This window comes from Notechis scutatus, chromosome 14 (genome assembly GCF_049901735.1).
Source record: "Notechis scutatus isolate UNSWTSFEM ecotype Mainland chromosome 14, rNotScu1.2, whole genome shotgun sequence".
Lineage (NCBI taxonomy): Eukaryota > Metazoa > Chordata > Lepidosauria > Squamata > Elapidae > Notechis > Notechis scutatus.
The window spans coordinates 9,390,935-9,418,889 of NC_142022.1; the positions used below are offsets into that span (position 1 = coordinate 9,390,935).

At 46.5% G+C, this 27,955-nt stretch overlaps 1 protein-coding gene across 1 annotated transcript; it reads left to right on the top strand.

Annotated features, from left to right (window-relative positions):
- On the top strand, positions 1-26,028 carry NPR1 (natriuretic peptide receptor 1). The gene is given in 23 exon segments (XM_087943146.1): positions 1-1,113; positions 6,730-6,864; positions 6,867-6,928; positions 8,946-9,059; positions 9,196-9,331; positions 10,081-10,172; positions 10,581-10,716; positions 11,150-11,234; positions 12,171-12,291; positions 13,419-13,493; positions 13,647-13,724; positions 15,876-15,980; positions 19,027-19,098; positions 19,811-19,970; positions 20,181-20,336; positions 21,171-21,339; positions 21,987-22,133; positions 22,931-23,054; positions 23,245-23,313; positions 24,253-24,427; positions 24,820-24,918; positions 25,301-25,392; positions 25,514-26,028. Coding segments are annotated over 23 exon segments (3,144 nt in total). The 5' UTR covers positions 1-434; the 3' UTR covers positions 25,577-26,028.
- The last annotated feature ends 1,927 nt before the right edge of the window (positions 26,029-27,955 follow it).

The following is a 27,955-nucleotide window of genomic DNA, read 5'->3' on the forward strand; positions in this document are numbered from 1 at the left end:
TACAACAATCTGGAGGTTTTACTCATTCCTGCCCCGGGAAGGAAGGAGAGGCGGGCGCTGGAGAGCTTGCTGGTCTGTGGGACGCCAGGCGTGTGCCTGCTAGAGAGCTGGTCGGCTGGAGAAAGCAACTCGGGGCGATCCCTGCTTGGGCCAGGGAGAGGGGAGATCCAGGAGGGGAGTGAGTAGGGGAGGGGGTGCTGTTACCCTCAAGGCAAGGGAGTGGGCAAGTTTTGGGCAGCAGCTCTGGATGAGCCCTGCTTGTCTTTGGACCCCGCCGGCTGCATGCCACAGCTGGGCTGGGGGTGCCTAGGAAGGAAATTGGGGAAGGGGAGGAATTAAGAGTTGGGGTCTCTCTGTGCACCCCTCGATTACTTTGGAGCAAGGAGGGGTAGAATCTGGAGTGGGGGGGTCTCTAGAGTCAGGAGTGGTGCCCCATGGAGGTGGCGATGCTGGTGTGGGCACTCCTGCTGGCTGTCCTTTCTCCGTCGGATGGCGCCAACCTCACCCTGGCCGTGATCCTGCCCCTCCACAACACCACCTACCCGTGGTCCTGGCCACGGGTGGGCCCGGCTATCGAGCGGGCCATCCAGGAGCTGAACGCCCGGCCTGACCTCTTGCCGGGCTACACGGTCCAGCTGGTTTTGGGCAACAGCGAGGACAGCCGCGGTGTCTGCTTGGACTCGATAGCCTCGCTGGCCGCCGTGGACCTCAAGTTGGCTCACGCCCCCCACGCCTTCGTGGGGCCCGGCTGCATCTACGCCACGGCGGCCGTGGCCCGTTTCAGCAGCCACTGGGACGTGCCTCTGGTGACGGCGGCGGGTGAGGCCTACGGCTTAGGCCTGAAAGAGGGCGAGTACGCCCTGGTGACCCGCACAGGTGGTAGCCACACCAAGGTGGGCGAGTTTGGAGTCAACCTCAGCCGGCATTTCAACTGGAGCAGCCGGGCCATGTTGCTCTACTGGGAGGACAGGGAAAACTACCGGCCGTGCTTCTTCGTCGTCGAGGGTCTCTACATGCAGTTGCCGTCTGTGGAAAACATGACCATCATTGACGTCCCCTTCATATCCACCAACTACACCGACCTGCTCCAGTACATCAAGGAGAAAGCTCGGAGTAAGTTCTTCGCCAGGTTGGGCCTCATCCTTCCATTGCTTGACTTCTGGGAAGGAGGAGGAGGAGGAGGAGGAGGAGGAGGAAGACAATGATAACAAGATGGACCCCTTCTCTTTTATGGGGCTGGAGAGCAGGGCGTGACGGCTTCTGGTCCCCCAGGGAGTCGATTCCCTTAACAAACCGTGGGATTCGCTGAAACGATAGCCGTGATTTGCTGATCTGCCGCGGGCGGATAGGTCCTAATGTGGTCAGGCGTGATTCCCTTAACAAGCTCCTCGCTTAGCAACGCAAATTCTGCGTGGCTCGCTTAACAACCTCCTCGCTTAGCGATGCAAATTCTGCACGACTCCCTTAATAACCTCCTGGCTCAGCAACAGCAAATTCTGCACGACTTGCTTACTGCCTCGCTTAGCGACGTAAATGCCGGTCTCTCTTGTGGTCCTAAGTCGAGGACTACCTGCATTAAGGAGGATTGAGCTAAAAAAAAACGGTGCGGGCCAGCTAAACTTTCAGTGGCATGCACCCCCCCCGCCTTCCTCCTCAAACTTCTTCTCCTTCGCTTGGGGTGAGTTTTGTTGTCATTTGCAAAGTTGTTATTTCAGGATCTGGCCTCTTTTTTTTTTTTTTTTCAGGAATGTTCCCAGACACTCCAGGCCCCCAAAAAAGGGGCTTGCAAAATGCATAAATCTAACTCGAGGAATTAATATCCAGAGCTCCGCTGTTACGCTGAGCTTTGCAAGCAAAAATAAATAAATAAATTATATATATATATATATAACATTGCAATTCTGATATCCTCTCCACGCAGCCCGAACAGCTGGCCGGTGATTCTCCTGGCACGAAAAGCCAGGAAATAAATATAAATCAATTTATTAGCCCGGCCAGCGCCTGACAGAATTGGACCCAAGGCATATAATATATTGCATGGGTCGATCCAAGGATTCCTGGATCGGGATCCTCCCAGCTGAAAGCTGAAAAAGAAATCTCTGTTTTTTTGGTGGGGAGGAGGAAAATTGACTTTTTTTTTAAAAAAAAAAAAGATTCAATTTTGCAGCTGGATCTGGACAGGGTGTGTGTGTGTGTGTGTGTGTGTGTGTGTGTGTGTGTGTGTTGTAACCTGTCCCTTTGGACTTTTGCACAGGGTACCTGAGCCAAGGGCAGCTTGCTTGCACACACACGGCTCCCAAAATTGAGGAATTCTGTCTTCCTTGCACTGTTGCACAATTGTGTGTGGGTGTGTTTGTTGGGGGGGGAGGGAATTGCGTTTGTGTGCGCACAGGCATGTTCTTGCTCAGCCAAAGGTTTCCTCCCGATCTCCAACTCCTGCCCTTCGCAGTCGGCTGTTTCCTGCTGATTTTAAAAACTGCCCGATAACGGATTGTTTGCTAGCCGGATCGTAGGAAGGGAGGGTCCTTTGAGGTCATCTGTCCCATCCCTGTTCTATTCAAGGCGAGAAGCCCTGGCCGAGGACTTCTGGCCGTGGTTTCCTGGCTGAGGTACCCAACCTCTGTTTCCTGATTTCCAAGGAAGGATAACAACATAATAATATATAATAATAGCGTAATAGCGTATTATTATTATTATTATTATTATTATTATTATTATTATTATTATTATTATTATTATCATTATTATTATCACCATTGTCATTCTCATTATTATTGTTATTATTTTGCAACGTTTTCTCGGTCCGAGGAAATTTGTTGTCTCGTTTCGCCGAATGGGAGGATGCAAACGGTCACACCTTCCTGGAAAGGGGTTTTAATCAATTGTTCCTTGTACAATTTAAGTTTTCTGGCAAGTTATCCGTGATTTATTTGCTGTGGAGATTTATAGACCGCCTTGATCTGCGATGATTTGGGTCAGCTGATGAAATACAGTCATAAAAGCACCGGCTGTATTTGGAAAAAAAACTGTGAGCGTAAAAGGTCCGTCCATTAATTGCCCCAGACCTGCGGATAAAGCCAGATTTTTTTTTAAGCGTGCCTTTTCAGTGGTGAAGCAAATCAGGATGGTTGTTAAGTGAATCAGGCCATCGCTAAATGAATCCGGCTTCCCCCCACCCCCCGACTTTGCTTGGTGGAAGCTGGCTGGGAAGATTGCAAATGGTGATCTTGTGATCCCAGATGGCTGCAGGCATCCATCATCTCTATCTCTATCTTTATACATACATACATACATACATACATACATACATACATATATATATATATATATATATCTCATCTAACATTGTCTCTCTCATCTGTCTGTCCATCATCTATCTATCATCCCCCCTCTCTGTTTCTCTATCTATCTATCTATCTATCTATCTATCTATCTATCTATATCATCTATCATCTGTCATCTATATCTATCTATCTATCTATCTATCTATCTATCTATCTATCATCTATCATCTATCATCTATCTATCTATCATCTATATCTATCTATCTATCTATCTATCTATCTATCTATCTATCTATCTATCTATCTATCTATCATCTATCAATCTATCAATCTATCATCTATCATCTATCATCTATGTATCTATCTATCTATCTATCTATCTATCTATCTATCTATCTATCTATCTATCTATCTATCTATCTATCTACCTCTATCTATCATTCTCTTATCTATATCTAATCTCTCTATCTCTCTATCATCTATCTACCCCCTCTCTCTATCATACTCTCATCTATCATCTAATCTCTCTCTCTATTTATCATCTATCATTCTCTCTCTTATCTATCTATCTATCTATCTATCTATCTATCTATCTATCATCTATCTACCCCCCCTCTCTCTCATCTACCTACCCCCTCCATCTCTATCTGTCTGCCTGCCTGCCTGTCTATCTATCTATCATCTATCATTCTCTCTCTCTCTCTCACACACACACATATACACACATCTATCATCTATCATTCTCTCTCTCATCTATCTATCTATCTATCTATCTATCTATCTATCTATCTATCTATCTATCTATCTATCTATCTATCTATCATTCTCTCTCTCATCTATTATCTATCTACCTCTCTCGCTCTCATCTACCTTCTCTCTCTCTCTCTCTCTCTCACACACACACACACACACACATCTATCATCTATCATTCTCTCTCTCATCTATCTTTCTTTCTTTCTTTCTTTCTTTCTTTCTTTCTTTCTTTCTTTCTTTCTTTCTTTCTTTCTTTCTTTCTTTCTTTCTCTCTCTCTCTCTCTCTCTCTCTCATCTATCATCTATCTACCTCTCTCTCTCACACACACACACACACACATACACACATCTATCATTCTCTCTCCTATCTATCTATCTATCTAAAAAGACCGAAGCGTGCCAAGGCTTGGAATGGGCAGCCCCGCTTGGAAACATCTGAAACCCCAACTCAAGTCCGGAGAAGGACCGAAAACGGCTTTCCTTCTATCTTGCAAGTCAGCAAAACAGGAAGAAGCTGGCTCGGGCAGGGGGCTGCTGGCGTATGCCGGGACCCCACCCGGGGGACAGAGCGTGTCCCTTGACCTTGGTTGCCGGTGGCGGGAAGGACGCTCGGCAGGAAAACAACAGGATGTCTCTCGGCCCGAGGCCCAGCGAGCGACTGCGAAAGGGGGGGAACGAGAGCGAAAGCCCGCCTCGTTTTGCCAGGCGTGTCATTGGGTATAAAGGGGTGCCCGCCTGGCCTGGCACCTTTGCATCTCTCTTTGGGAACGGTGGCAAGGCCAGCAGGGGTGGGGAGCAGTCCTGGGGCTTGCCAGGATGCATCCAACGGACATGGTCCCCAATCGTGGTTAGTTGGTTACAATCTGGATTGCCAAGGATCTCCTGCTTTGGGCAGTGGGTTGGACTAGATGACCTACAAGGTCCCTTCCAACTCTGATTACCTGTTATCTGTTATTTAACTCCAGAGGCATTCGATGTTTGGGGTGGTTTTTCCTGCTGCTTCCGCTGTGGAAGTTGCAGCGCGGTTCTGGATTCGAGCATAGAGCATCCAGAGATTCCCAGGGGATCTTGTGACGGGGAGTTCCAGAGGAAAACTGGACATTGCTCCAAAGAAGCTTTGAGCCCCTCTGGTTCCTTCTTGGGGCCTGTTTTATTAAACTCCAATAGCTTCAGAGAGGTTGAACTGGTTCCCACCAGCTCTGAATCGTGGTTATTGTTGCAAGATTGAAAAAGCTACTCCGCTTTTCCACTGGCATAAACCAGGACAAACCCTCAATGGTGGTTTCTTCCCCAGGGTGAAAGCTCCCCCTGGGGAAAGGTGAGGGTCTCCTTTTATAGAAAAAAAAAAGTGGATTTAATTTCATTTTGGGGTGGTTTTTTTTTTGTTTTTCTTACTCGTTGAGTAACTTTGCTCGTCAAAGCAAAACGAAGCTCCTTTGAATGGCACCGTTTTTCCTCCTCCACCCCAGCTGAATTTTTTTCCCTCCTTGCTGCCCAGGCTTTGGCCAAGCGGGAGGTCAGCTCTGCCCGGGCGAGGAAGGCAGGTTGCTAGGTTTTTATCGTGCCTGGCAGCTCGGCTGGCCAGTCCTCCCGACGGGGGGGGGGGGGGGGAGGCATTGGCTGCTTCCTTGCAAAGAGTCATCCAGAGGATTTGAGAAAAGAGAAAGGAGAAAAGAGAAAGGAGAAGGGAGAAAGGAGAAAGGAGAAAAGAGAAAGAGAAAAGAGAAAAGAAAAAGAAAAGAGAAAGGGGAAGGAGAAGGGAGAAAGGAGAAAGGAGAAAAGAGAAAAGAGAAAGGAGAAAAGAGAAAGGAGAAAGGGGAAAGGAGAAAGGAGAAGGGAGAAAAGAGAAAGGAGAAGGAGAAGGAGAAAGGAGAAAGAAAAGGGAGAAAGGGAAAGGAAAGAAAAGGAGAAAGGGAGAAAGAGAAAGGGGAAAAGAAAAGGAGAAAGAAGAAGGAGAAAGGAGAAAGAAAAAGGAGAAAGGGGAAAAGAGAAAAGAGCAAGGAGAAGGAAGAAAGAACGAGGAAGGGAAGGAAAGGAAAAGAAGTGAGAAAGGAAAGGAAGGAAAGAAAAAGAAAGAAGGAAAAAAGGATCAAAATTCAGACGCCTGGCAACTGACTCATGTTTATAATGGTCACAGCTATCCAGGATCATGTGATCCCTTTGTGTGACATCCCATGGGGAAGGCAGATTCGCTTAATGACTGTGTGACTCACTTAAGCAGGGATCTACTTACATATATATCATTATGTGTGTGTGTGTGTGTGTGTGTGTATACAGTATGTATATTCTATCTAGCTTTAGCTATCTATCAATCTGTCTATCATCTTTCTATTCATCTCTATTCATCTTTGTCTATTCCATCCATCCATCCATATCTATCTATCCATCCACCTAGCCATCCCTCCATCATCTCTATCTTTTCTATCTATCCTTTTTTTTTACGGCCAACAGAGAGTCCCGAAAGTGGACCAGATCCAAACTCCCCCACTCTTTAACTCCTCGGCGGGAAGGCCCCGGGGACGATGGGCTTTGTCGTCCTATTCCCTGAGAGGAAAGCATCCTATGAACCGAACGCAAAGGGGTTTTAAAGACCCCACCCACCCACCCACCCCCTCCGCCCCCTGGGCTCTTCCACCCGACCGGGAGTCCCCGGGTGCTGATGTGGGAGTCGTTGTGCTGCTTCCCCCGCAGTTGTGTACGTCTGTTGCCCGCCCGACATCTTCCGTGGCCTGATGCTCCAGGCGCACCGGGAAGGGCTGACCGCCGGCGAGTATGCCTTCTTCTACATGGACCTCTTCGGGAGCAGCCTCCAGAGCTCCCGGTTTCCGACCCGACCCTGCCTTGGCGACGTGGGGATGGGAACGATGGGGCGGCCCGTGAGGCTTACAAGGTGAGTGTGGGGCAGCCATGGGTCCTTGGCCCATCCTGGGTCAGAACCGCATGTCCGAATGCGCTGGGAGGTGGGCCATTTTCTTTCCAGGTGTAATTTTGGTGCCAGGGGCTGAGGGTTGAAGGGCCAAAATGTTGGCTTGGATTCGGGGGGTTCTTCCTTCCTTCCATTATCTCCTTCCTTCCTTTCTTCCTTCCATTATCTCCTTCCTTCCTTCCATTATCTCCTTCCTTCCTTCCTTCCTTCCATTATCTCCTTCCTTCCTTCCATTATCTCCTTCCTTCCTTCCTTCCATTATCTTTTCCTGCCTTCCATCATCTCCTTCCTTCCTTCCTTCCTTCCATTATCTCCTTCCTTCCTTCCATTATCTCCTTCCTTCCTTCCATTATCTCCTTCCTTCCTTCCATTATCTCCTTCCTTCCTTTCTTCCATTATCTCCTTCCTGCCTTCCATCATCTCCTTCCTTCCTTTCTTCCTTCCATTATCTACTTCCTTCCTTCCATTATCTCCTTCCTTCCTTCCTTCCATTATCTCCTTCCTTCCATTATCTCCTTCCTTCCTTTCATTATCACCTTCCTTCCTTCCATTATCTCCTTCCTTCCTTCCATGATCTCCTTCCTTCCTCCCACTTTCCCTTCCTTCCTTCCTTTCATTATCACCTTCCTTCCTTCCATTATCTCCTTCTTTCCATCCATGATCTCCTTCCTTCCTCCCACTTTTTCCTTCCTTCCTTCCTTCCTTCCTTCCTTCCTTCCTTCCTTCCTTCCTTCCTTCCTTCCTTCCTTCCTTCCTTCCTTCCTTTCTTTTCAAGAAGACATGGGACAGCTACTTGTTTGAAAAGGTCCCTTCCAGCTCAATTCTACTCTAAAGATTCTGGAGCAAATCCCCCCCTTAAAAAAAAAACAACCCTGCAGGAAAACTTCAATGCAATCAAGGGGTCTTGAATTCGAGTTCCTGCTTTGGGCGGGGGCAGGCCGGGGACGAGGGGTTGTGGAGTGACCGAAAGGGGCTCGCCTGCTTTTCTCTCCTCCGGCCTTGTTTGAAAGAAAGGAAGGAAGGAAGGGAGATAAATTGTCCGGATGCTGAAGTCGGGCAGGTTGCCGCTATTAATAAAAGTTTGAGCTAAAAGTTGCTCTTTTCAAGTTAAAAATTAAAACTTAAAAAGGGGGCCGTTTTGGGGGAGCGGGAGAAGCAGTTTGAGAAGCCGGAAAGAGTTTCAAACGGGTCCCAGACCATTTCTGGAAAGGCTTGATCCGTGGTAGTTTTTCCGTTCCTCGTTCCGTAGAACCTCCAGCCTCAGGGGCAGTATATCAGGCTGAGCTGCCGGCAATAAACGAAGGCCCAGGAAAGAGGCATTTCTGGAAAAACCCAGGGAAACGCCATGAGGGGCAAAAAGCCTTAAATTTGGATGCTTTTTTCTCGGCCATCTCGAAGTCATCGTCCTCGTGTTTGCCTCTTGGTCGCTAAACGAACAGCTATAAGTCGAGGGCTACCCACTTGTGGCCCAGGCTGGATTGGATGATCTCTTCATTTCCTTCCTTTCTATGGATTATTATATCTTCACAACGGCAGCTCCATGGAGCCTCCATGGGTCGGGGAAGTCTACCCGAGTATTTATAAGCCGAGGACCACCCACTTGTGGCCCAGGCACGGGGTTGGATTGGATGATCTCTTCATTCCCCTCCTTTCTACTGTTCTACGGATGATTATATCTGCACAACGGCAGCTCCGTGGAGCCTCCATGGGTCGGGGAAGTCTACCTGACCCCATGGAACAGTGGGGGTGGGGTGGGGTGGAAAAAGGGGGCAGTTGTCCCCAAGGTTTGGGGGGTTTCGGAACTCCCACCGCCTCGGCTGTCGGGGAGGGAGGATGGGAGTTGTAGTCCATCTCCCAGAAGTGTCTCGAAACAGGCTGGTGGGCTCGAGTTAATGATGCTAAATAACTCCGCTCCCCCCCCCCAAAAAAAATCGGGGTTACGTTATTTTGTCCTGCTTCCCTTTTCACCCCCCCCCCCCAGGCTGTCATGCTCATCACTTACACCGAACCCCAAAATCCGGAATACCACTCGTTTCTCCAGGACATCAAACGAACCTCCCAGGAGCAGTTTAACTTCACCATGGAAGACGGACTGGTAAGGAGGACGGCGGCGACGTAAAACATAGAATAATAGACTTGGAAGGGGCCTTAGAGGTCTTCTAGTCCAGCCCTCTCCCACCTTTCCCACTTCACCACCCCCCTGGACCCTGAAAATCTCTCGAATTTTCCAGGAAGATTTCATCGTGGGGGCTTTTTACGACGGGGTCATGCTCTACGGCCAGGCGGTAAATGAGACGTTGGCGCTGGGCGGCTCTATCACCGACGGCTTGGCCATCACGCTCCAGATGCGTAACCGGACTTTTCAAGGTTGGAATCTCGGCAGGCCCTGAGTATTTTTTTTTTAAAGTTGGGCGGGTGGGATTTTGCTGAGGAGGGGGACATTTTGGGGGTGTGTGTGGAATGGGAGAATTAGAGATCCTTCAGACGGGCCCAGGTTGCTTCTCCATCCTTAAACGGGATGGGGGGAAATATTTCGGGGTGGCACCAATCCGCTGTCCGAGTCTATAATTGAGGCGGTTGAGATATCCCTGCATTTGGGGGGGGGAGTTGGGGGTCTCTAATGCAGGACAGGCTTAGAATCTGTCAGAAGGGACCTCAGGAGGCCATCCAGCCTTACCCTCGGCTGATGGGGCGACCACCTCCTAGACTAGAAGTGTCTTAACGGAAGACAGGCTTAGAATCTGTCAGAAGGGACCTTGGAAGGCCATGCAACCTGACCCTTGGGTTGATGGTGCGACCCCACTAGAGGTCTCTAATGGAAAACAGGCTTAGAATCTGTCAGAAGGGACCTGGGAGGTCATCCAGCCTCACACACACACACACCCGGCTGATAGTGCGACCTCCTAGAGCAGTGACTCTCCTTTTGGCCTCTTGACATTCTTGAATCGATCCGTATTTTACCTCATCATCTTAAAATGGAGATGTTTTAAAAGGCTAATTTGTGGTTGGAGAGACCCTCCTGGGGTCTCCTTGCAGGTGGACATTTCTGACATTGGAAGGTTTGGGGTTATTCTAATTTGTTTATTGATTTGAAACAAAATTCTCCTGCCTTGCAGGAATCACGGGGCTCCTGCGGATCGATCAGAACGGAGACCGGGAAATGGATCACTCCCTCTGGGATCTGGATCCGGCCAGCGGAGTGTTTGAGGTTAGTGGAATCCCCCAGCCAGTTTGCTTTAAGATGGGTGGACTTCAACTCCCAGAATCCCCCAGCCGGCATGCTTTAAGATGGATGGACTTCAACTCCCAGAATCCCCCAGCCGGCATCCTTTAAGATGGATGGACTTCAACTCCCAGATTTCCCCACCCCAGCCAGTTTGCTTTAAGATGGATGGATGCCAACTCCCAGAATCCCCCAGTCGGCTTGCTGACTTCAACTCCCAGAATCCCTCAGTCCAATGGCTGACTGGGGAATTCTGGGAGTTGAAGTCCACCCCTCTTAAAATCGCCAAGGCTGAGAAAACACTGAGTTAAGGTTACCCAAGTCCCAAATAATTATAATAATAATTTTTTAAAAAATCCTCTTTTCCCTTCTGCTTTTTCTCGCTCTCTGCAGGTCGTGGCCATTTACAACGGGACCACCAAGAAGATCGAAACGATCCCTGGGAAAAAGATCCACTGGCCAGGCAACGCCGTTCCGAGGGAGGTGCCCTTTTGCGGGTTTGAAAATGAAAATCCGCTTTGCCAGAAAGGTGCAGCTGGGGGAGAGGAAGTGCATGAAATGGGTTTGAGGCGCTAGGTTGCGGAACTCCCTTCCACTGGAATTGTGAACTGGGGCCAGGGATCAAGATATATCAAATATCAGATATAGATATATATATTCAGGCTGGTTTGTGGGGTGGGATTTAAACCACCTTGACTGAGCCGGCTTGGAAGATTTGGGGTTTGCTTTTCATTGGTTCAAATTTTGATCACGGTGCCACAAAATTGGGATCGGTTTCATACGAATCTTCTTCCTCTGTTTTTATTATTATTGTTATTGTTGTTATTATTTTGTTGTTGTTGTTTTGTTGTTGTTATACACAAAAATGACAATGTACACAGCAAATGAGATAACTATGCTGGGTATTATTATTATTATTGTTGTTGTTGTTGTTGTTACTATTATTTCCTTCTCCCTCCCAGCCTCGTTTTCCTTGCTGGAGATCTTGGCGCTCGTGATGACGTTACTCCTGTTTGGCATCATCCTCACAGCCTTCTTTGCCTACCGGTGAGTTTGCAGGGTGGATCCCACCCAGCGGAAAATCGATTTGGATGCTTCGGGTCTGGGATCCACTTGATTTTCAGGCAGGATATTCAGGATTGGTTGATCCCGGCGGAGGGGGCTTTCCTCGGTTCTCCCAATGTTTGTTTATGGCAAAGCTAATTCTGAGCGAGGCATTTAAAATGAAGCCAATTCTGAGCAATGCCATTTAAAGCAAAGTCAGTTTCGAGTGATGCACTTAAAACTAAGCTAATTCTGATCAATGCAAGTTTAAACTAAAGTCCATTTTGAGTGATGCATTTAAAACGAAGCCAATTCTGATCAATGCAGTTTAAAGCAAAGTCAATTCTGAGCGATGAACAAAGCATGCCGTTTAAAATAAAGTCAATTCTGAGCGATGCATTTAAAATGAAGCCAATTCTGATCAATGCAGTTTAAAGCAAAGTCAATTCTGAACGATGAACAAAGCCAATTATGATCCATCAATTCTGAGCGATGCATTTAAAATGAAGCCAATTCTGATTAATGCAGTTTAAACAAAAGTCAGTTCTGAGTGAAGCATTTAAAATAAAGCAAATTCTGATCAATGCAGTTTAAAGTAAAGCCAATTCCGAGTGATGCCATTGAAGGCAAAGCCAATTCTGAGCGATGCATTTGAAACAAAACCAATTCTGATCAATGCAGTTTAAAGCAAAGCCAATTCTGAGCGATGCATTTAAAATGAAGCCCATTCCGAGCTGCTGATTAACGGAAAGTTTTTATGAGACGGGGTGGGTAGTGACGGGGGAAATGGCGAGGCTGTGTGTAGCTTTTCGCAGTCTGAACTGGTGTGGCGGGAACCACCTGTTTGCAAAATTTAAAAAAAAAGAAAAGAAGGAAGACGACGGAGGGATGCGCCAGCCATACCTCCTGCCTTGGTGTGTTTTCCCATGCCGTTAATAGGAAAATGAAGTTGGAGAAGGAACTGGCTTCCGAATTTTGGCGTGTCAGCTGGGACGATGTGCAGTCGAGCAACCTGGAGAAAAACCTACGCAGCATGGGTAGCAAAGTCACCCTCTCGCTGGTGCGTCTCCTTGGTGGATTTCAATGGTTTTTTTAAATGTGATTTATTTATTTTTTGGACTCCATACTTCCCCCCACCCAAAGCCCTGGTTGGATAATTCTTTCCACATGTGTTCCCTTTGGGGGGCAGGGCATACGCCACCCCTTCGAGGTAGGCAGGGGTGGGATTCAAAAATTTTAATTTTGTATTTTTTAATAAATGTATTTATTCAACATTTTCAACATTAAAAAAAAAAAATTTCCACTTTTTACAACAATTCCTTCCTTCCTTCCTTCCTTCCTCCTGCTCCTCCCTTTTTTTCCTCTCGTCCCTCCCTTCTTTTCTCTCCTCCCTCTATTCTTTTCTCTCCTTCCTTCCTCTTCCCTGTTCTCCTTCCTTCCCCCTTCCTTCCTTCCTTCTTTCCTTCCTTTCTCCCACTTCCTCCCTTCTTTTCCCTCCTCCCTCTATTCCTTTCTCTCCTTCCTTCCTCTTCCCTGTTCTCCTTCCTTCCCCCTTCCTTCCTTTCTTCCTTCCTTCCTTTCTCCCACTTCCTCCCTTCTTTTCTCTCCTCCCTCTATTATTTTCTCTCCTTCCTTCCTCTTCCCTGTTCTCCTTCCTTCCCCCTCCTTCCTTTCTTCCTTCCTTCTTTCCTTCTTTTCTCTCACTTCCTCCCTTCTTTTCTCTCCTTCCTCCCTTCTTTTCTCTCCTCCCTCTATTATTTTCTCTCCTTCCTTCCTCTTCCCTGTTCTCCTTCCTTCCCCCTCCTTCCTTTCTTCCTTCCTTTCTTCCTTCCTTCTTTCCTTCCTTTCTCTCACTTCCTCCCTTCTTTTCTCTCCTTCCTCTATTCTTTTCTCTCTTCCTTCCTTCCTTTATTTTTATTTTTTTTATTTGATTTGTCCATCGCTTACAAGATAATAGATATAAGTATAAACATGAGTAAGAATACAGGAAATAAGTACAATTAAATGGGGACAATAGGACAGGGACGGTAGGCACGATGGTGCGCTTATGCACGCCCCTTACAGACCTCTGAGGAATGGGGTGAGGCCACTTCTCAAAAGGAAGAAGCAAAAGCTTGACTATTTGTTTCTTTTTTTGGGGAGGGGTCTCCCCCTCCTCCCCGCTTCCCCCCTCTCTCTTTTCTTCAGAGGGGTTCAAATTACGGATCGTTGCTGACCACCGAGGGGCAATTCCAGGTTTATGCCAAGACGGCTTATTACAAAGTAAGTTTCACCTCGCGGGTCGTGGTGGTGGGAAATGGGGAAGGCCCTGGGTTTGAGAGGGCTACTCCTGCATGGGGGGTCTTTGGGGAGGGGGTCTCTTCTTTCGCCGCAACGCCGGGTCCCCTTCCTCTTTTTTTTTCTCCCCCCCCCCAGGGAAACCTTGTGGCGGTGAAGCACATGAACCGGAAGCGCATCGACCTCACACGAGACGTTTTGTTTGAGCTGAAACACGTAATTACATTTTATTCTTCTGTCTCTTTTTTTTCTATCTATCTGCCTTCTCTCTCTCTCTCTCTCTCTCTCATCTCATCTCTCCATCCATCCATCCATCTATCCTTGTCTGTCTGTCTGTCTATCTATCTACCTACCTACCTACCTACCTATCTATCTTATCTATATCTATCTATCTATCTCTACCTATCTATATCTATCTCATCCATCCATCTATCTCTATCATTCTCTATCTTTCTATAATCGATCACTTTCTCTTTCCCTTTCCCTATTTCTCTATCATCTCTGTTCTTCTTTTCTTCATCTCTCTTTCTCAAATTATCTATCATCTCTGTTCCTTCCTTCCTTATCTCTCTCTCTTTTCTCACTATTTATCTTTCTATCCTCTACCTTTTCCTTCCTGTCTCTATCGTGCTATCTATCTCTTTTCTTCCTTCCTTTCTCCCTTCCTTCCCTTTCCTTCTTTTTCCTTCTCTTCCCTCCCTCCCACTCTTCCTTCCATCCATCCTTCCTTCCTGTCTCTCTCTCTCTTCCTTCCTTTCTTTTTTCTTCTTTTCCCTTCCCTTTCTTTTCCCCTTCTTTTTCCTTTTCCTCCTCCTTTTCCTCCTCCTCCCCTCCCCCTTTCTCTCTCCTCCTTTCCTCCCTTTCCCAGGGATCATACAGGAAGGCAGCTGGGCAGCCTCAGCCAGTTCCTTTAGCAAGTAGGGAAGAGGGAAAGGGGGGGGCGTCCACCGGCACCCGGACACACACACACACACCCCTTTGCACCAGGGTGCCTGACTCATTAGTGAGGAAGCAGGAGGCCGATAGCCATCTGCTCCCCCCCCCACACACACCCTTAATGAGCCACGGGGTGTCTCCGCTGAAGAAGCTGAGTTGCTCGGCCCGCAAGGGAGGAGATAAGCCAGGATGGCTGGGGATTAGCAGCCGGGCGGAAGGGGAAGGGGAGCCTCTGGCTTGGGGTGACCGGAGCTCACCGGTGACGGTGACGGGAGTCAGGTCCCTTCCAACCTGATGATTCTACTATCCCAATTGGGGAAGGGGAGACGTCCTTTATGGATTTCCTGATTCCCAGGGACATCCCAGTTTGGGGAGAGCTTTCCAATCCGTTGTCTTCCTTTCCCCCCCCCACCCCGGATTCTCACTTGCTGGGGCTGAGCAGAACGCCTCTGCCCATGTACAGAGGGCAAAACCACAAACTCAAGGTTTAACCGCTGCAAACTTGATTGCAGGAAATACGACTTCAGCAATAGAGTGGTCAATGTCTGGAATCCTCTACCCGACTCTGTAGTTTCTTCCCCAAACCCCAAAAACTTTAACCTTAGACTGTCTACTATTGACCTCACCCCTTTCCTAAGAGGTCTGTAGGGGCGTGCATAAGCGCACCAACGCTATCATCTATCATCTATCTACCTTATCTACCTGCCTACCTACCTAATCTATCTATCTATCTATCTATCTATCTATCTATCTATCTATCTATCTATCAATCTATCATCTATCTAATCTATCATCTATCTATCTACCTTAATCTATGTATGTATGTATGTATGTATGTATGTATCTATCTATCTATCTATCTATCTATCTATCTATCTATCTATCTATCAATCTATCATCTATCTAATCTATCATCTATCTATCTACCTTAATCTATGTATGTATGTATGTATGTATGTATGTATGTATGTATCTATCTATCTATCTATCTATCTATCTATCTATCTATCTATCTATCTAATGCCTACCGTCCCTGTCCTATTGTTTCTTTTATTTATTTTTATATATATTCATGTATTTATAACTATGTTTTTACTTATACCTGTTATCTTGTAAGCAGTTGACAAACCAAATAAATAAATAAAATAAAGACCAAATTAGTTTTTTTCCCCCTCTTCCCTCTTCCTCTTTTCTTTTTTTCCCTCTTTTTTTTCCTTCTTCCTCTTTCCTTTTTTTTCTTCTTTTCTCTTTTCTTTTTCCCCTCCTCCTCCTCTTCCTCCTCCTTGCTCCAACACTGGAAGTTTTTTTTTTTCAAAAGATGTTGGATAACCAATTGTCTGAAGTGATGCCTTGGGCAGGAGGGGGGGTCAGACTAGAAGCCCTCCAAGGTCCCCTCCCAACTCTCTGATTCCATTCTCTATTCCTTTCCAGATGAGGGACGTCCAGAACAAGCACCTCACCCGTTTCATCGGCGCCTGCATCGACCCCCCGAATATCTGCGTCTTGACGGAGTATTGTACCCGGGGGAGCCTGCAGGTGGGGAGGAATGGGGAAGGAGAAGAGGGAAAAGGCAGCGGGTGGGAACAGCGTCTGTGTGGGAGGAGGGACCCCAGGCCTTCTGGCATTTTTTCTCTCCCTGTCCGCCCTTCTTCACAAATTATTTTCATTCCAGGAAGAGGTCAGGAGGAATTCATAAAAACCCCAGACTCTAGCAAAAAACATATTGTTATTATTATTATTATTATTTTTGGGGGGGAGGGCTTGAAAGAATGACAGGATTCCGGAGTTGGGAGGGACCTCGGAGGTCTTCTAGTCTGACCCCCTGCTCAGAAGGCAGGATAACGGAATTGGATGGGACCTCAGAGGTCTTCTAGTCTGACCCCCTGCTCAGAATACAGGATCCCGGAGTTGGGAAGGACCTTGGAGGTCTCCTAGTCTGACCCGTTGCTCAGAAGGCAGGATAACGGAGTTGGGAGGGATCTCAGAGGTCTTCTAGCCTGACCCCCTGCTCAGAAGGCAGAATAACGGAGTTGGGAGGGACCTCAGAGGTCTTCTAGTCTGACCCCCTGCTCAGAATACAGGATCCCAGAGTTGGGAAGGACCTTGGAGGTCTCCTAGTCTGACCCGTTGCTCAGAAGGCAGAATAACGGAGTTGGGAGGGACCTCAGAGGTCTTCTAGTCTGACCCCCTGCTCAGAATACAGGATCCCGGAGTTGGGAAGGACCTTGGAGGTCTCCTAGTCTGACCCGTTGCTCAGAAGGCAGAATAACGGAGTTGGAAGGGAACCTCAGAGGTCTCCTAGCCTGACCCGTTGCTCAGAAGGCAGAATAACGGAGTTGGAAGGGAACCTGAGAGGTCTTCTAGTCTGACCCCCTGCCCAAGAAGAAAGACCATTTTTGAGACACAGTCAAAGCCTCCAATGACGGAGCATTTTACATTGCATTTCCCTCCCCGCCCCTCTCCTTTATCTCCGATTTTTAGTCTCTGGATTTAGGAGCGATCCTCCCACGGGTCTTCCGTCCACTGAGGAATGAGCCCGTGCCATCTTGAGTCCGGCTGGCTGGGCACGGGGCCAAGGCCAGGGCGGAGGGACGGGGCGGGCGAGCGAGAGTTTTTAATTAAAAAAAGGACCCAGGGGAAGCTTTTTTTCTCTCTCTCTTTTTTTCTTTTTTAAATTCTCCCCCCCCCCCTTGGAGAGATGGGCCAATTCCAGAGAGGTGATTTATGGCCTCTTATGGGACGGGCTGCCTTTGTGTGCCTCAAAGAACAGCAGTTTTCTACACGCCGAGGTTTCCGGCTGGCGGCTGCAGATAAATTTCGCAAAAGAAAGGCAGAGGAGAGAAACAAAAACAAAAACAAAATGGATAAAAGGACACAACTTAAACCGGGGAGGAAAGAGAGAAGAGAAAATTGGATTTTAAATATATTTTTCCCCCCAGGCCCAAACACAGAAGCTGTTAGAACAATCATAATAACCCCGAAGCCTCTTTGGAAATCCAATTTGGAAGAAGCAGTTTGGTTATAATTCTTTACTGGAGTTACTTACATATACATATCTTTAGCATTTTACAGTGTTATTTTCTCTGTTTATCTGATTTTAGAACCTGTCTGTCTGTCGATCTATTGATCTACCTAATCCATCTATCCTATCCTATCTATCTATCTATCTATCATCTATCACCTATCTTCTATCTACGTAATCCATATTTATCTATCATCTATCTAATCTATGTATGTATCTATTTACCTTTTCTATCTACCTTATCTATCTATCTATCTATCTATCTATCTATCTATCTATCAATCGATCAAACTATCTATCGATCAATCTATCGATCTATTTAATCTTTGTATGTATCTATCATCTATCTACCTTATCTACCTGCCTACCTACCTAATCTATCATCTATCTAATCTATCATCTATCTATCTAATGTATGTATATATCTATTTACCTTTATCTATCTATCTATCTATCTATCTATCTATCTATCTATCTATCAATCGATCAAACTAATCGATCAAACTATCTATCGATCAATCTATCGATCTATTTAATCTTTGTATGTATCTATCATCTATCTACCTTATCTACCTGCCTACCTACCTAATCTATCATCTATCTAATCTATCATCTATCTATCTAATGTATGTATATATCTATTTACCTTATCTATCTATCTATCTATCGATCAATCTATCGATCTATTTAATCTTTGTATGTATCTATCATCTATCTACCTTATCTACCTGCCTACCTACCTAATCTATCATCTATCTAATCTATCATCTATCTATCTAATGTATGTATATATCTATTTACCTTATCTATCTATCTATCTATCTATCTATCTATCTATCTATCTATCTATCTATCTATCTATCTATCTATCTATCTATCTATCTATCTATCTATCAATCTATCGATCTATTTAATCTTTGTATGTATCTATCATCTACCTTATCTACCTGCCTACCTAATCTATCATCTATCTAATCTATCATCTATCTACCTAATCTTTGTATGTATGTATGTATCTACCTACCTAATCTAATCTAATCTAATCTATATCTATCTATACACGCACACACATACATACATACACAAACACACACACACACACACACACATATATATATATATATATATATATATATATATATACACACACATACACACACACACACACACACACACACACACACACATATATATATATATATATATATATATATATAGAGAAGAGAGAGAGAGAGAGAGAGAAACATGGGGATGCTACCACGGTTGTAAGTGTGAAAAATGACCCTGAGTCCCTTTTCTTAGTGCCGTTATAACTTTGAACGAAATGAACTATTGTAAGTCCAGGACCTCCCTGTAGAAAAAAAAGAACCTTTAAAGGAGGCCCTTTCAATTTTCCTGCGGCAGATCCAAGCAAAGTCATATCTTTCCCACCCAAAAGCCCTGGTGTAACTTCGAATGGTCATTCCAGAGCGGCCGTAGGTCGTAGCGGGTCAAAAGGAAGGAGAGGGTTGCTTCGAAATGACTTGTGAACCCATGTTGCTCTCTCCCCCATCCATTTAGGACATCCTGGAGAACGACAGCATCACCTTGGACTGGATGTTCCGCTATTCGCTTACCAACGACATCGTCAAGGTAACCGAAGGATGAAAAAAGAGATTTTTCAGACCGGAAAGTCTTGCAATCCATCTTTTGTCCTTTGAACTCCCGCTGAATTCCAGAAAACCCTCCCCAATAGGACAAGAATGATATTTTCAGTGGCCAGACCTCAGTTTTGACAGGAGTTTGATCCATAGGGGGGTTGGAATTTGGGAATAAGGGCATTTGTGAGCTGCAGTGAGGATGTTCGGTCAAAAGAGTCAACATGGCAGCCAGGAAAGGTTGCTCCATAAGCTACAAAAGGGACAGAGAGAGCTTGAAAGTTGGATTCTGGGACTCTGCTGGAGAATAAACCTGGATTTAAAGGAGAATATTTGTAGCTCGGTGTTGAACCGCGGGGTCCTTGGTGCTCTCTGAGCTTAGTGGATTTGTTGCAGACGTTTCATGACCCAACTTGGTAACTCCATCAGTACTAGAAAGAGCATTCGCAGCAAACCCCCACTAGCGCTGATAAGCTTACCTAGTTGGGTCACGAAACGTCTGCCAAAAAAACCCACCCACCTCAGAGAGCCCCGAGGACCCCTCAAACCTTGCTTTGCCCTCAAGAACACAGCGGCAGGAGGCGCCGTCTAGGATTTGTGGTTGACCCGGAGTCTTGGCTCAGGATGATGCAGCGGGGAATCCCAACAACCCCCCAATGATCTCTCCTCTCCTCTCTTGCTCCCGTCCATCTTCTCTCGGCTTCAAGGGGATGCTTTTCCTGCACCACAGCGCGATCGCCTACCACGGCAACCTGAAGTCGTCCAACTGCGTGGTCGACAGCCGTTTTGTGCTGAAGATCACCGATTACGGGCTGGAGAGCTTCCACCAGGCGCCCGAGACGGACGATTCACACGCCCTCTTTGCCAGTGAGTTGCCCTTGGAGAGGGTGCAAGGGTGATCAATTTGTGATGGTCGTACAAGGACCGACTGGCTGTAAATCACTTTTCGTTGTGACTTCGGACAGTCACTAAGTGACTTCTCGTAAGTGGAGGACTACCTTCAGGAGATCCTCCTCCTTGACTGATGGATTGAAGGGTCTTTAGCCCCTGTCTGATCCCAGTTCCCCATTTCTTTAGAGAAACTCTGGACAGCTCCCGAGCTCTTGAGGTTGGACACCAGCGCCTGTCCGGGTACTCAAAAAGGAGACGTCTACAGCTTTGGCATCATTTTGCAAGAAATTGCCCTGCGCAGCAGCGTCTTCTATGTGGAAGGGGTTGATCTGAGTCCCAAAGGTGAGAAGGAAAAAGAAAATCCCCATTTCCTTGGATGCAATTTGATCATTCTGTCGTTTCTCACGGGAAATCTAAAATCGGTCCGTATAATTCATCCTTGTGTCTATCCTTTCTCGCAAGAAATCTAAAATCTGTCCGTATAGTTTATCCTGGTTTCAATCCTCGTTTCTCACAAGAAATCTAAAATCTGTCCGTATAGTTTATCCTGGTTTCTATCCTCATTTCCAGCAAGAAATCAAAAATCAGTCCATATAATTTATCCTTGTTTCGATCCTCGTTTCTCGCAAGAAATCTAAAATCTGTCCACATAATCTATCTTCATTTCTTGTGGAAAATCTAAAATTTGTTTATGTCATCTGTCCTTGTTTTTATCCTCATTTCTCACAGGAAATCTAAAATCTGTCTGTATAATTTATCCTTGTTTCAATCCTCGTTTCTTGCAAGAAATCTAAAATACGTCCGTATAGTTTCCAGCCTCGTTGGTTTCTATCCTTGTTTCCCGCAAATATGTCCACGTAATCTATCTTTACTTCTTGTGGAAAATCTAAAATTTGTCCAAGGAATCTGTCCTTGTTTCTCATGGAAAATTTAAAAATCTGTCCCCGTAATCTATCCTCGCTTCTTGCGGTAAATTGAAACCCTGTCCATGTAATCTGTCCTCGTTTTTCACGGGAAGCCACGTCTGCTTTGGAACGGTGGGCAAAACCTGTGCAACTTTTTTCTAAAATGGGGGGGCGATATCCCTGCATCCTTTTTCTCCTCCCCATGGCCCCGCCCAGGCATCTCCTAACGCCCCCCATTTCTCCCCCCCCCAAATTTTCTGGCCCTTTCCAGAGATTATCAAGCGCGTCACGAGCGGGGAACAGCCTCCCTTTCGCCCCTCGACGAATCTGCCCTCCAATTTAGAGGAGGTGGTCCATCTCATGCAGAGGTGCTGGGCCGAGGACCCACAGGAGCGCCCGGATTTTCAACACATCAAAGGCATGCTGCGGAAGTTCAATAGGTAGAGCACGGTGTGGAGGTGGGGACCGATGGGCTGGGCTGGGCTGGATTCCCCCGGCAGGTTTTGAAGATGAAGTCATGTCATCTGAGGCGCGAGAGGAAGAGTAGGCCCAACTTTAGCCCATCGAATGGCTCGTGGGATCTGCTGTCATCGGGGGGGGGTGGGGAGTGGGAGTTAGGGGGTGATTTATTTATTTTTTCAAATTTTGTTGCCTTGTACTTTATGAATCTATTGGATTCTATTTTTGTTAGTTTTTATTGTTTCTTTACTTTATCAATTTATTGGATTCTCTTTTTTTGTTACTTTTTATTGCTTTTTGACTTTATCAATTTATTGGATTCTTTTTTTTTTTATTACTTTTTTTTGTTTTTTACTTTAAGAATTTATTGGATTTTTGTTAGTTTGTATTATTTTTTAAAAAAGAATATGGTTTTACATTCTGTAAGCCACCTCGAGTCGCCATGGGCGAATTGGCGGCAATGTAAATTCAATAAATAAAATAAAATAAAGAGATAAAACTTCCAGACCTGGGTCAGAGAGGACTAGAAACTTGGTTTGGCTTTCCAACGAAAGCTGGAAAGGGCCAGGGATGTCTCTGGCCGGGGAAGCAGATTGGATGGTTTCAGCCTCTTGATTGTCGACGGCAGGGAAAGCAACTGCAACCTCTTGGATACGCTGCTGTCGCGGATGGAGCAGTACGCCAACAATTTAGAAGAACTGGTGGAAGAACGCACACAGGCCTACCTGGAGGAGAAGCGCAAAGCTGAGGCACTCCTGTACCAGATTTTACCTCAGTAAGTCCCCTTCGCCCTGCGATCATAGCCGTCGCCGCTCAACAGAGCCTTCCTGGACAGGAGCAGTCTACTTTTGCATGGCAGAGGTTGGGGCTGTCGCCTTGGGAATGGGCAGGGAAGGCTTGGATTCCCACTTCGTGACCGAGCTCTGCGGTGAGACAGATGTTTAGCTTGACAAATGTTCATTTTTTGAGGTGGGTGAGCAGGGATACAATCGAGATCAAGGGAGGGGCTAATACCACTCTGTAAAGCCTTAGTAAGGCCACACCTAGAGTACTGCATCCAATTTTGGTCACCATGCTATAAAAAAGGATATTGAGGCTCTAGAAAGAGTGCAGAGAAGAGCAACCAGGATGATGAGGGGACTGGAGGATAAAACATACGACGGACGGTTGCAGGAACTGGGCTTGGATAGTCTAGGGAAGAGAAGGACCAGGGGAGACAGGAGAGCATCTTCCAATATTTGAGGGGCTGCCCCAGAGAGGAGGAAGGGGTCAAGCTATTTTCTAAAGCGCCTGTAGGCCAGACAAGGAATAATGGATGGAAACTGACCAAGGAGAGATTCAACCTGGAAATAAGGAGGAGTTTTCTGGCAGAACAATCAACCCATGGACCAGAAGTTGCAGGAGCTTCCTCCCTGGAGGCTTTCAAGAAGAGACTGGACTGCCATTGGTCAGGAATGGTGTAGGGGGGTTGGGTTAGATGACCTACAAGGTCCCTTCCAACTCTGTTAAATCTGTAAAACGGTGGATTTTATACTGGGCTGCCAATTAACCGGTAGGCGTTGTTGTGCCCAGCTCGGTGGCCGAGCAGCTGAAACGAGGGGAGACGGTGCAGGCGGAGGCCTTCGACAGCGTCACCATCTACTTCAGCGACATCATTGGCTTCACCGCCTTGTCGGCAGAGAGTACCCCCATGCAGGTGAGCGCGGGGTGGCGGCGGCGGTGGAAGAGCTGGTGAAATGTCCCCTCTGACCTCTCAAGTTGGCTTGAAACCATCCCGCAAACCTTGGGTGCCTCTGGTCTGTTCCCTTGGGAAGGTGACACGTTCACCCACGTTGAAGAGACCCTGGTCTGTCCCAGAAATTTTTTTCCCCTCTTTATTTTCCCAGGTGGTGGCTTTGCTGAACGACTTGTACACCTGCTTTGATGCAATCATTGATAACTTTGATGTCTACAAGGTGAGAAGGGTCTTAGTATGGTTCTCTCTCCCTCCCTCTCTCTCTCTCTCTCAATCACAATCTCCATCCATCCTGTCTGTCTACCTTATCTATTATCTATGTTTTCCTTCCTTCCCTGTCTATCTGTGTGTCTACCCATCCATCCTTCTCCTTATCAATCACAATCTCCGTCCATCCATCCATTTATCTCTTATCTGTTTCCTTCCTTCCTTCCCTATCTACCCATCCCTCCATCCATCCCTCTCATCTATCAATCACAATCTCCATCCATCCTATCTATTATCTCCTTCCTTCCTTCTTTCCCTGTCTCTCTCTCTAATCATCCATCCATCCATTCCCCCTTCATCTATCAATCACAATCTCCATCCATCCTGTCTATCTTATCTATTATCTCCTTCCTTCTTTTCCTATGTCTCTCTCTCTAATCATCCATCCATCCATCCCTTCATCTATCAATCACAATCTCCATCCATCCTGTCTATCTATTATCTCCTTCCTTCCTTCCCTATGTCTCTCTCTCTAATCCATCCATCCATTCCCCCCTCTCTCATCTATCAATCACAATCTCCATCCATCCTGTCTATCTTATCTATTATCTCCTTCCTTCTATCATCTCCCTCTCTTCCTCATCTCTCTCTCTCTCCATCCATCCATCATGTCTGTGTGTCCATCTGTCTTTTCTATTGATGGTTGATGGTCATCATACCTTCTGGTTGATGTACTCACCAATAAATATAAGAACTTAAAAATAATAATAATAATATTCCTTTTGGCCCTGTTATGAACATCTTTAAGAAGTGTGGAGTTCAACTCCCCAGAATTCCCCAGGTCCAACTGCGGAGTTCAACTCCCACAACTCTAGAATTCTGGGCGTTGAAGTCCACAAACCTTAAAGACCCCCCCAAGGCTAAGAACTGTTGCTCTTTGGTCTTCGTCAAGGTGGAGACAATCGGAGACGCGTACATGGTGGTGTCAGGGTTACCAGTTCGCAACGGCCGGTTGCACGCCCGCGAGATTTCCCGCATGTCCCTGGCACTCCTGGAAGCCGTGCGCAACTTCAAAATACACCACCGGCCTGAGCAGCAGCTCAAGCTGCGGATTGGCATCCATAGCGGTGAGGAGGTCCTCTGAGCGTGTGTCACAAACACAGGGGTGGGTGTGCAAAGGAGTGTGTAAGAGACCGGAAGGTAGATGGTGCAATTATGGCGCTTCAGAAGTCAGTAGATCTGATTTACACGGCCAGGATGTTAACCCGGTTCCTTGCGGGGTCCAAATGTGGGTGAGCTTTGACAAACCATGCAGGTGGACCATGAAATGGCCGGGAACCATGGTTTGCGTGTTGTGATTTCTCCTCCACTGGCAAAGGAGACCTTGGGGACGTGACTTGGAATGGGGGTTTCTCCAAAACACGTTCTAGGATTCTCGGGGAAGGGAGGAGAAAAGGAGAAAGAGCCACCAATCAGGGTTTGATTGTCCCTGCTGACCCATCGCATTTTCTCCCTCAAGGTCCCGTCTGCGCAGGAGTCGTAGGCTTGAAGATGCCTCGTTATTGTCTCTTTGGAGACACGGTCAACACAGCTTCGCGCATGGAGTCCAACGGTGAAGGTAAGTGGTTTGGGAGAAGAAGGCAGGTGTGAGGTACAGATGTTTGGACTGTCCCACACCAGCTGGATGCTTGTAGGTAGTTAAGGAGATGGTAGAATAACTGACCTAGGAGAAGACTTCAAGGCTACTTGGTTGAGCCTGTTGAAGCAAGGTACTTCTACAATGTGAAGCGAGAACATTTCGAGAAGAACCAGTTGAGGCCACCTCCTTCGTGGTTGCATCCATGTAGCACAAGAGGGATCAACTTCAGGACTTCAACTTCTCACATCTTGTTGGGATGGCCTCCTAGTCTCCATCTCTGCTCCCTTTCTCCGGTTCAGTCCTTCTAATCCAGATGTTCTGTACAGATGTTCTCTAATGCAACTTCCTCTGGTCATTCCAGCATTGAAGATCCACTTATCGGCGGCCACCAAAACCATCCTTGAAGAGTTTGGGTGCTTCGAACTGGACCTCCGAGGAGACATAGAGATGAAGGTGAGGAGGACAGTGTGTTGGGTTGAAGGTCCTCCCCTGCATCTGGGTTCTTGAGTCACTGGGTGGCTGATGGCTCTGGAGGCACCCTGGACTCCGATAGACCTTCATTCCTTCATCACAGGGCAAGGGGAAACTCCGGACATACTGGTTGATGGGCGAACGGGTCAGCAGTACCCGAGGATGATGAGAAGATGGAGAAGACACTTTCCTTCAAGGAGATCCACCTTCTTAGCTGAGGCACCCGAGACCGTCTTCAAAGAACCCATTGGCTTTGAGTTGAGGGCACCACGGATGGACCTCAGGGGACTATCCTTGCTCCCCTGCCCCCGTTTCCTTTCACTTCTTCACCACCCCAGGTCCTAAGGTTGGGTAGATCAGGAGAGGATGACCCGGAAGAGGCCTTCTACTCTACCTGCATGATGGGATGTTCTGGAGAAGCTGGCTTATGCTCCGTCACTTTTACGGGCCACCTCCTCATCTTTTCTGGGGACGTTGGAGAATTTGGAACTTTCTGTGGTCGAGCTGGCTGTCACAAGGGGAGGCCTGGACTGTACACAACTCTTGTGATGGTCGCACACACACAATCCTGCGGCTTCCCGGGAGCTGCAGATTTTACAATAAACAGAATGTATAGGTTTGTTTTTGGTTGACGTGAAGTTCCAAGGTCACAGAGGGTCTTGTTCTTGTATGTGAAGCTTTGAAAGCCCCCCCGCATCTCATTGAGCCTTCGTGGCGGAGGGGTGCGGCACTCTGCACATGCTCCGAAGTCCCGGTTGCTGCTTTGCCAAACCGAACCGGTTTGAATCGGAGGAACTAAAATGGCGGACGGTAGATTTCAAAGAAGGGAGGGTGGGAAAACGTGTCTACTGTCAACTCACAAAACATTCCTAGGCCCGTTTTAGTAGTTGCCATAAAAAAGGGGGTGGGGGGAGGAAATCTGGAAGGGCGGTGCAGCAGTTGGAAAGTGAAAGTCCAACTCTTCTCTTTAAAAGGTTGCAACTAAACTACCAGAGCTTTTGCCCAGGAATATATTTAATTGGAGAATCTGATTTATGACACATCCAGCGGGGAGGGGGGAAAACAGGGTCACAGGGGACTGTAAATTACAACATATACAGGTAGTCCTTGACGTACGGCAGTTCGTTTAGTGACCAAAGTTACCACGGCACTGAAAAAAGGGACTTGAGACCGTTTTTTTTTTTCATGCTTACGTCCATTGCAGCATTCCCCCATGGCCACGCGATCCAAATTCGGACATTTTTGGAGCTGATTCGTATTTACGACAGTCGCATCGTCCCCGGGGGTAAATCCCCTTTTGCGACCTTCTGACGGGGAAAATCTGAATTCGCGTTAATGACCGCATGGCAAGACAGGTCGTTAAAATGTCGTTTCAACAAAATGTCTGAAACCAAATGTCTCACTTAGGCACCAGAAATTTGGAGCTCCACTGTGGTTATAAGTGGAGGATTACCTGTGTGTTGGATGTTGTTTTCTAACATTCACAGCTTTGCGTGTCCATCTTTCCCTCCCTCCCGTTTCATGGCAGTGCCTTCTGGGCTTCCTAAAAAAATATCCCTCCTCGGTGTGATGCACCTAATTCCCCTGACTGGTTAATTCTTTCTCTCCTTTAAACCCAACATATCATCCTAACAGTGAGAACAAATCATCAGTGGAACGGCCTCCAGAAGTTGTGGCTGCTTCATCACTGGTGGCTTTTAAGCAGAGTTTGGGATAGGGCCTCCTGCTTTAGCAGTGGGTTGGACTAGAAGACCTCGGAGGTCTCCCTTCCAACTCCGTTATTCTGTTCATTTCAAAAATACGACAAATCTGGAAGGGAAGTCCCAAATCCACCATCTCACACACTTAAAATAGAATTCTTTATTGGCCAAGTGTGATTGGAACACACAAGGAATTTGTCTTAATTTAAAACTTAATTTGGCTATGAACAACAAAGAGTGCAAAATCAAATCATGTTAGGATCTGAGCGCTGGAAGAAAAGCGAGGTGAGTTCACCCGAATGCAGCTTGAAAAAAAAAGAGAGGGGAAAATGTCATTTGCTTTTTTTCAAAATACATTTCCAATGTCCTGTTGTTGTTGTTTTTTTAAAGGAGGATGCCGTTCTGCATCTGAGGAAAAGGGATAATTAAATGATCTTTTGGATTTCATTTCCTCTCAATTGCATTACTTTAGTCCCTTCGAGAAGATTTATTTCCCTGGTGTATGGAAACTGCAGTATTTTTGGACGCTGAAAAGACAAACAAAAATAAAAAGCTAGGATAGATATTTGTGGCTGCAATTTTTAAGTAATAATTGTCTCCTGACCATTTCAAAGAACATTCTGACAATGTTCTTTGAAGGCATCATAATTTTGTGAGCCTTCAAATCGTCACGAGATACTTTGTTTTGGCCGGAATTAAAAGGGCATAGTAAACCCCTTCTGGAAATATTTTGAAATTGTTTTTTCCCCCCAGGAATTTCATATATTTTTCACCCAAAACCAGCCTTATTGTGGATTTCTTTCTTTCTTTTCTCCCAACGATCAGCTGTTCCAACGATCAGCTGT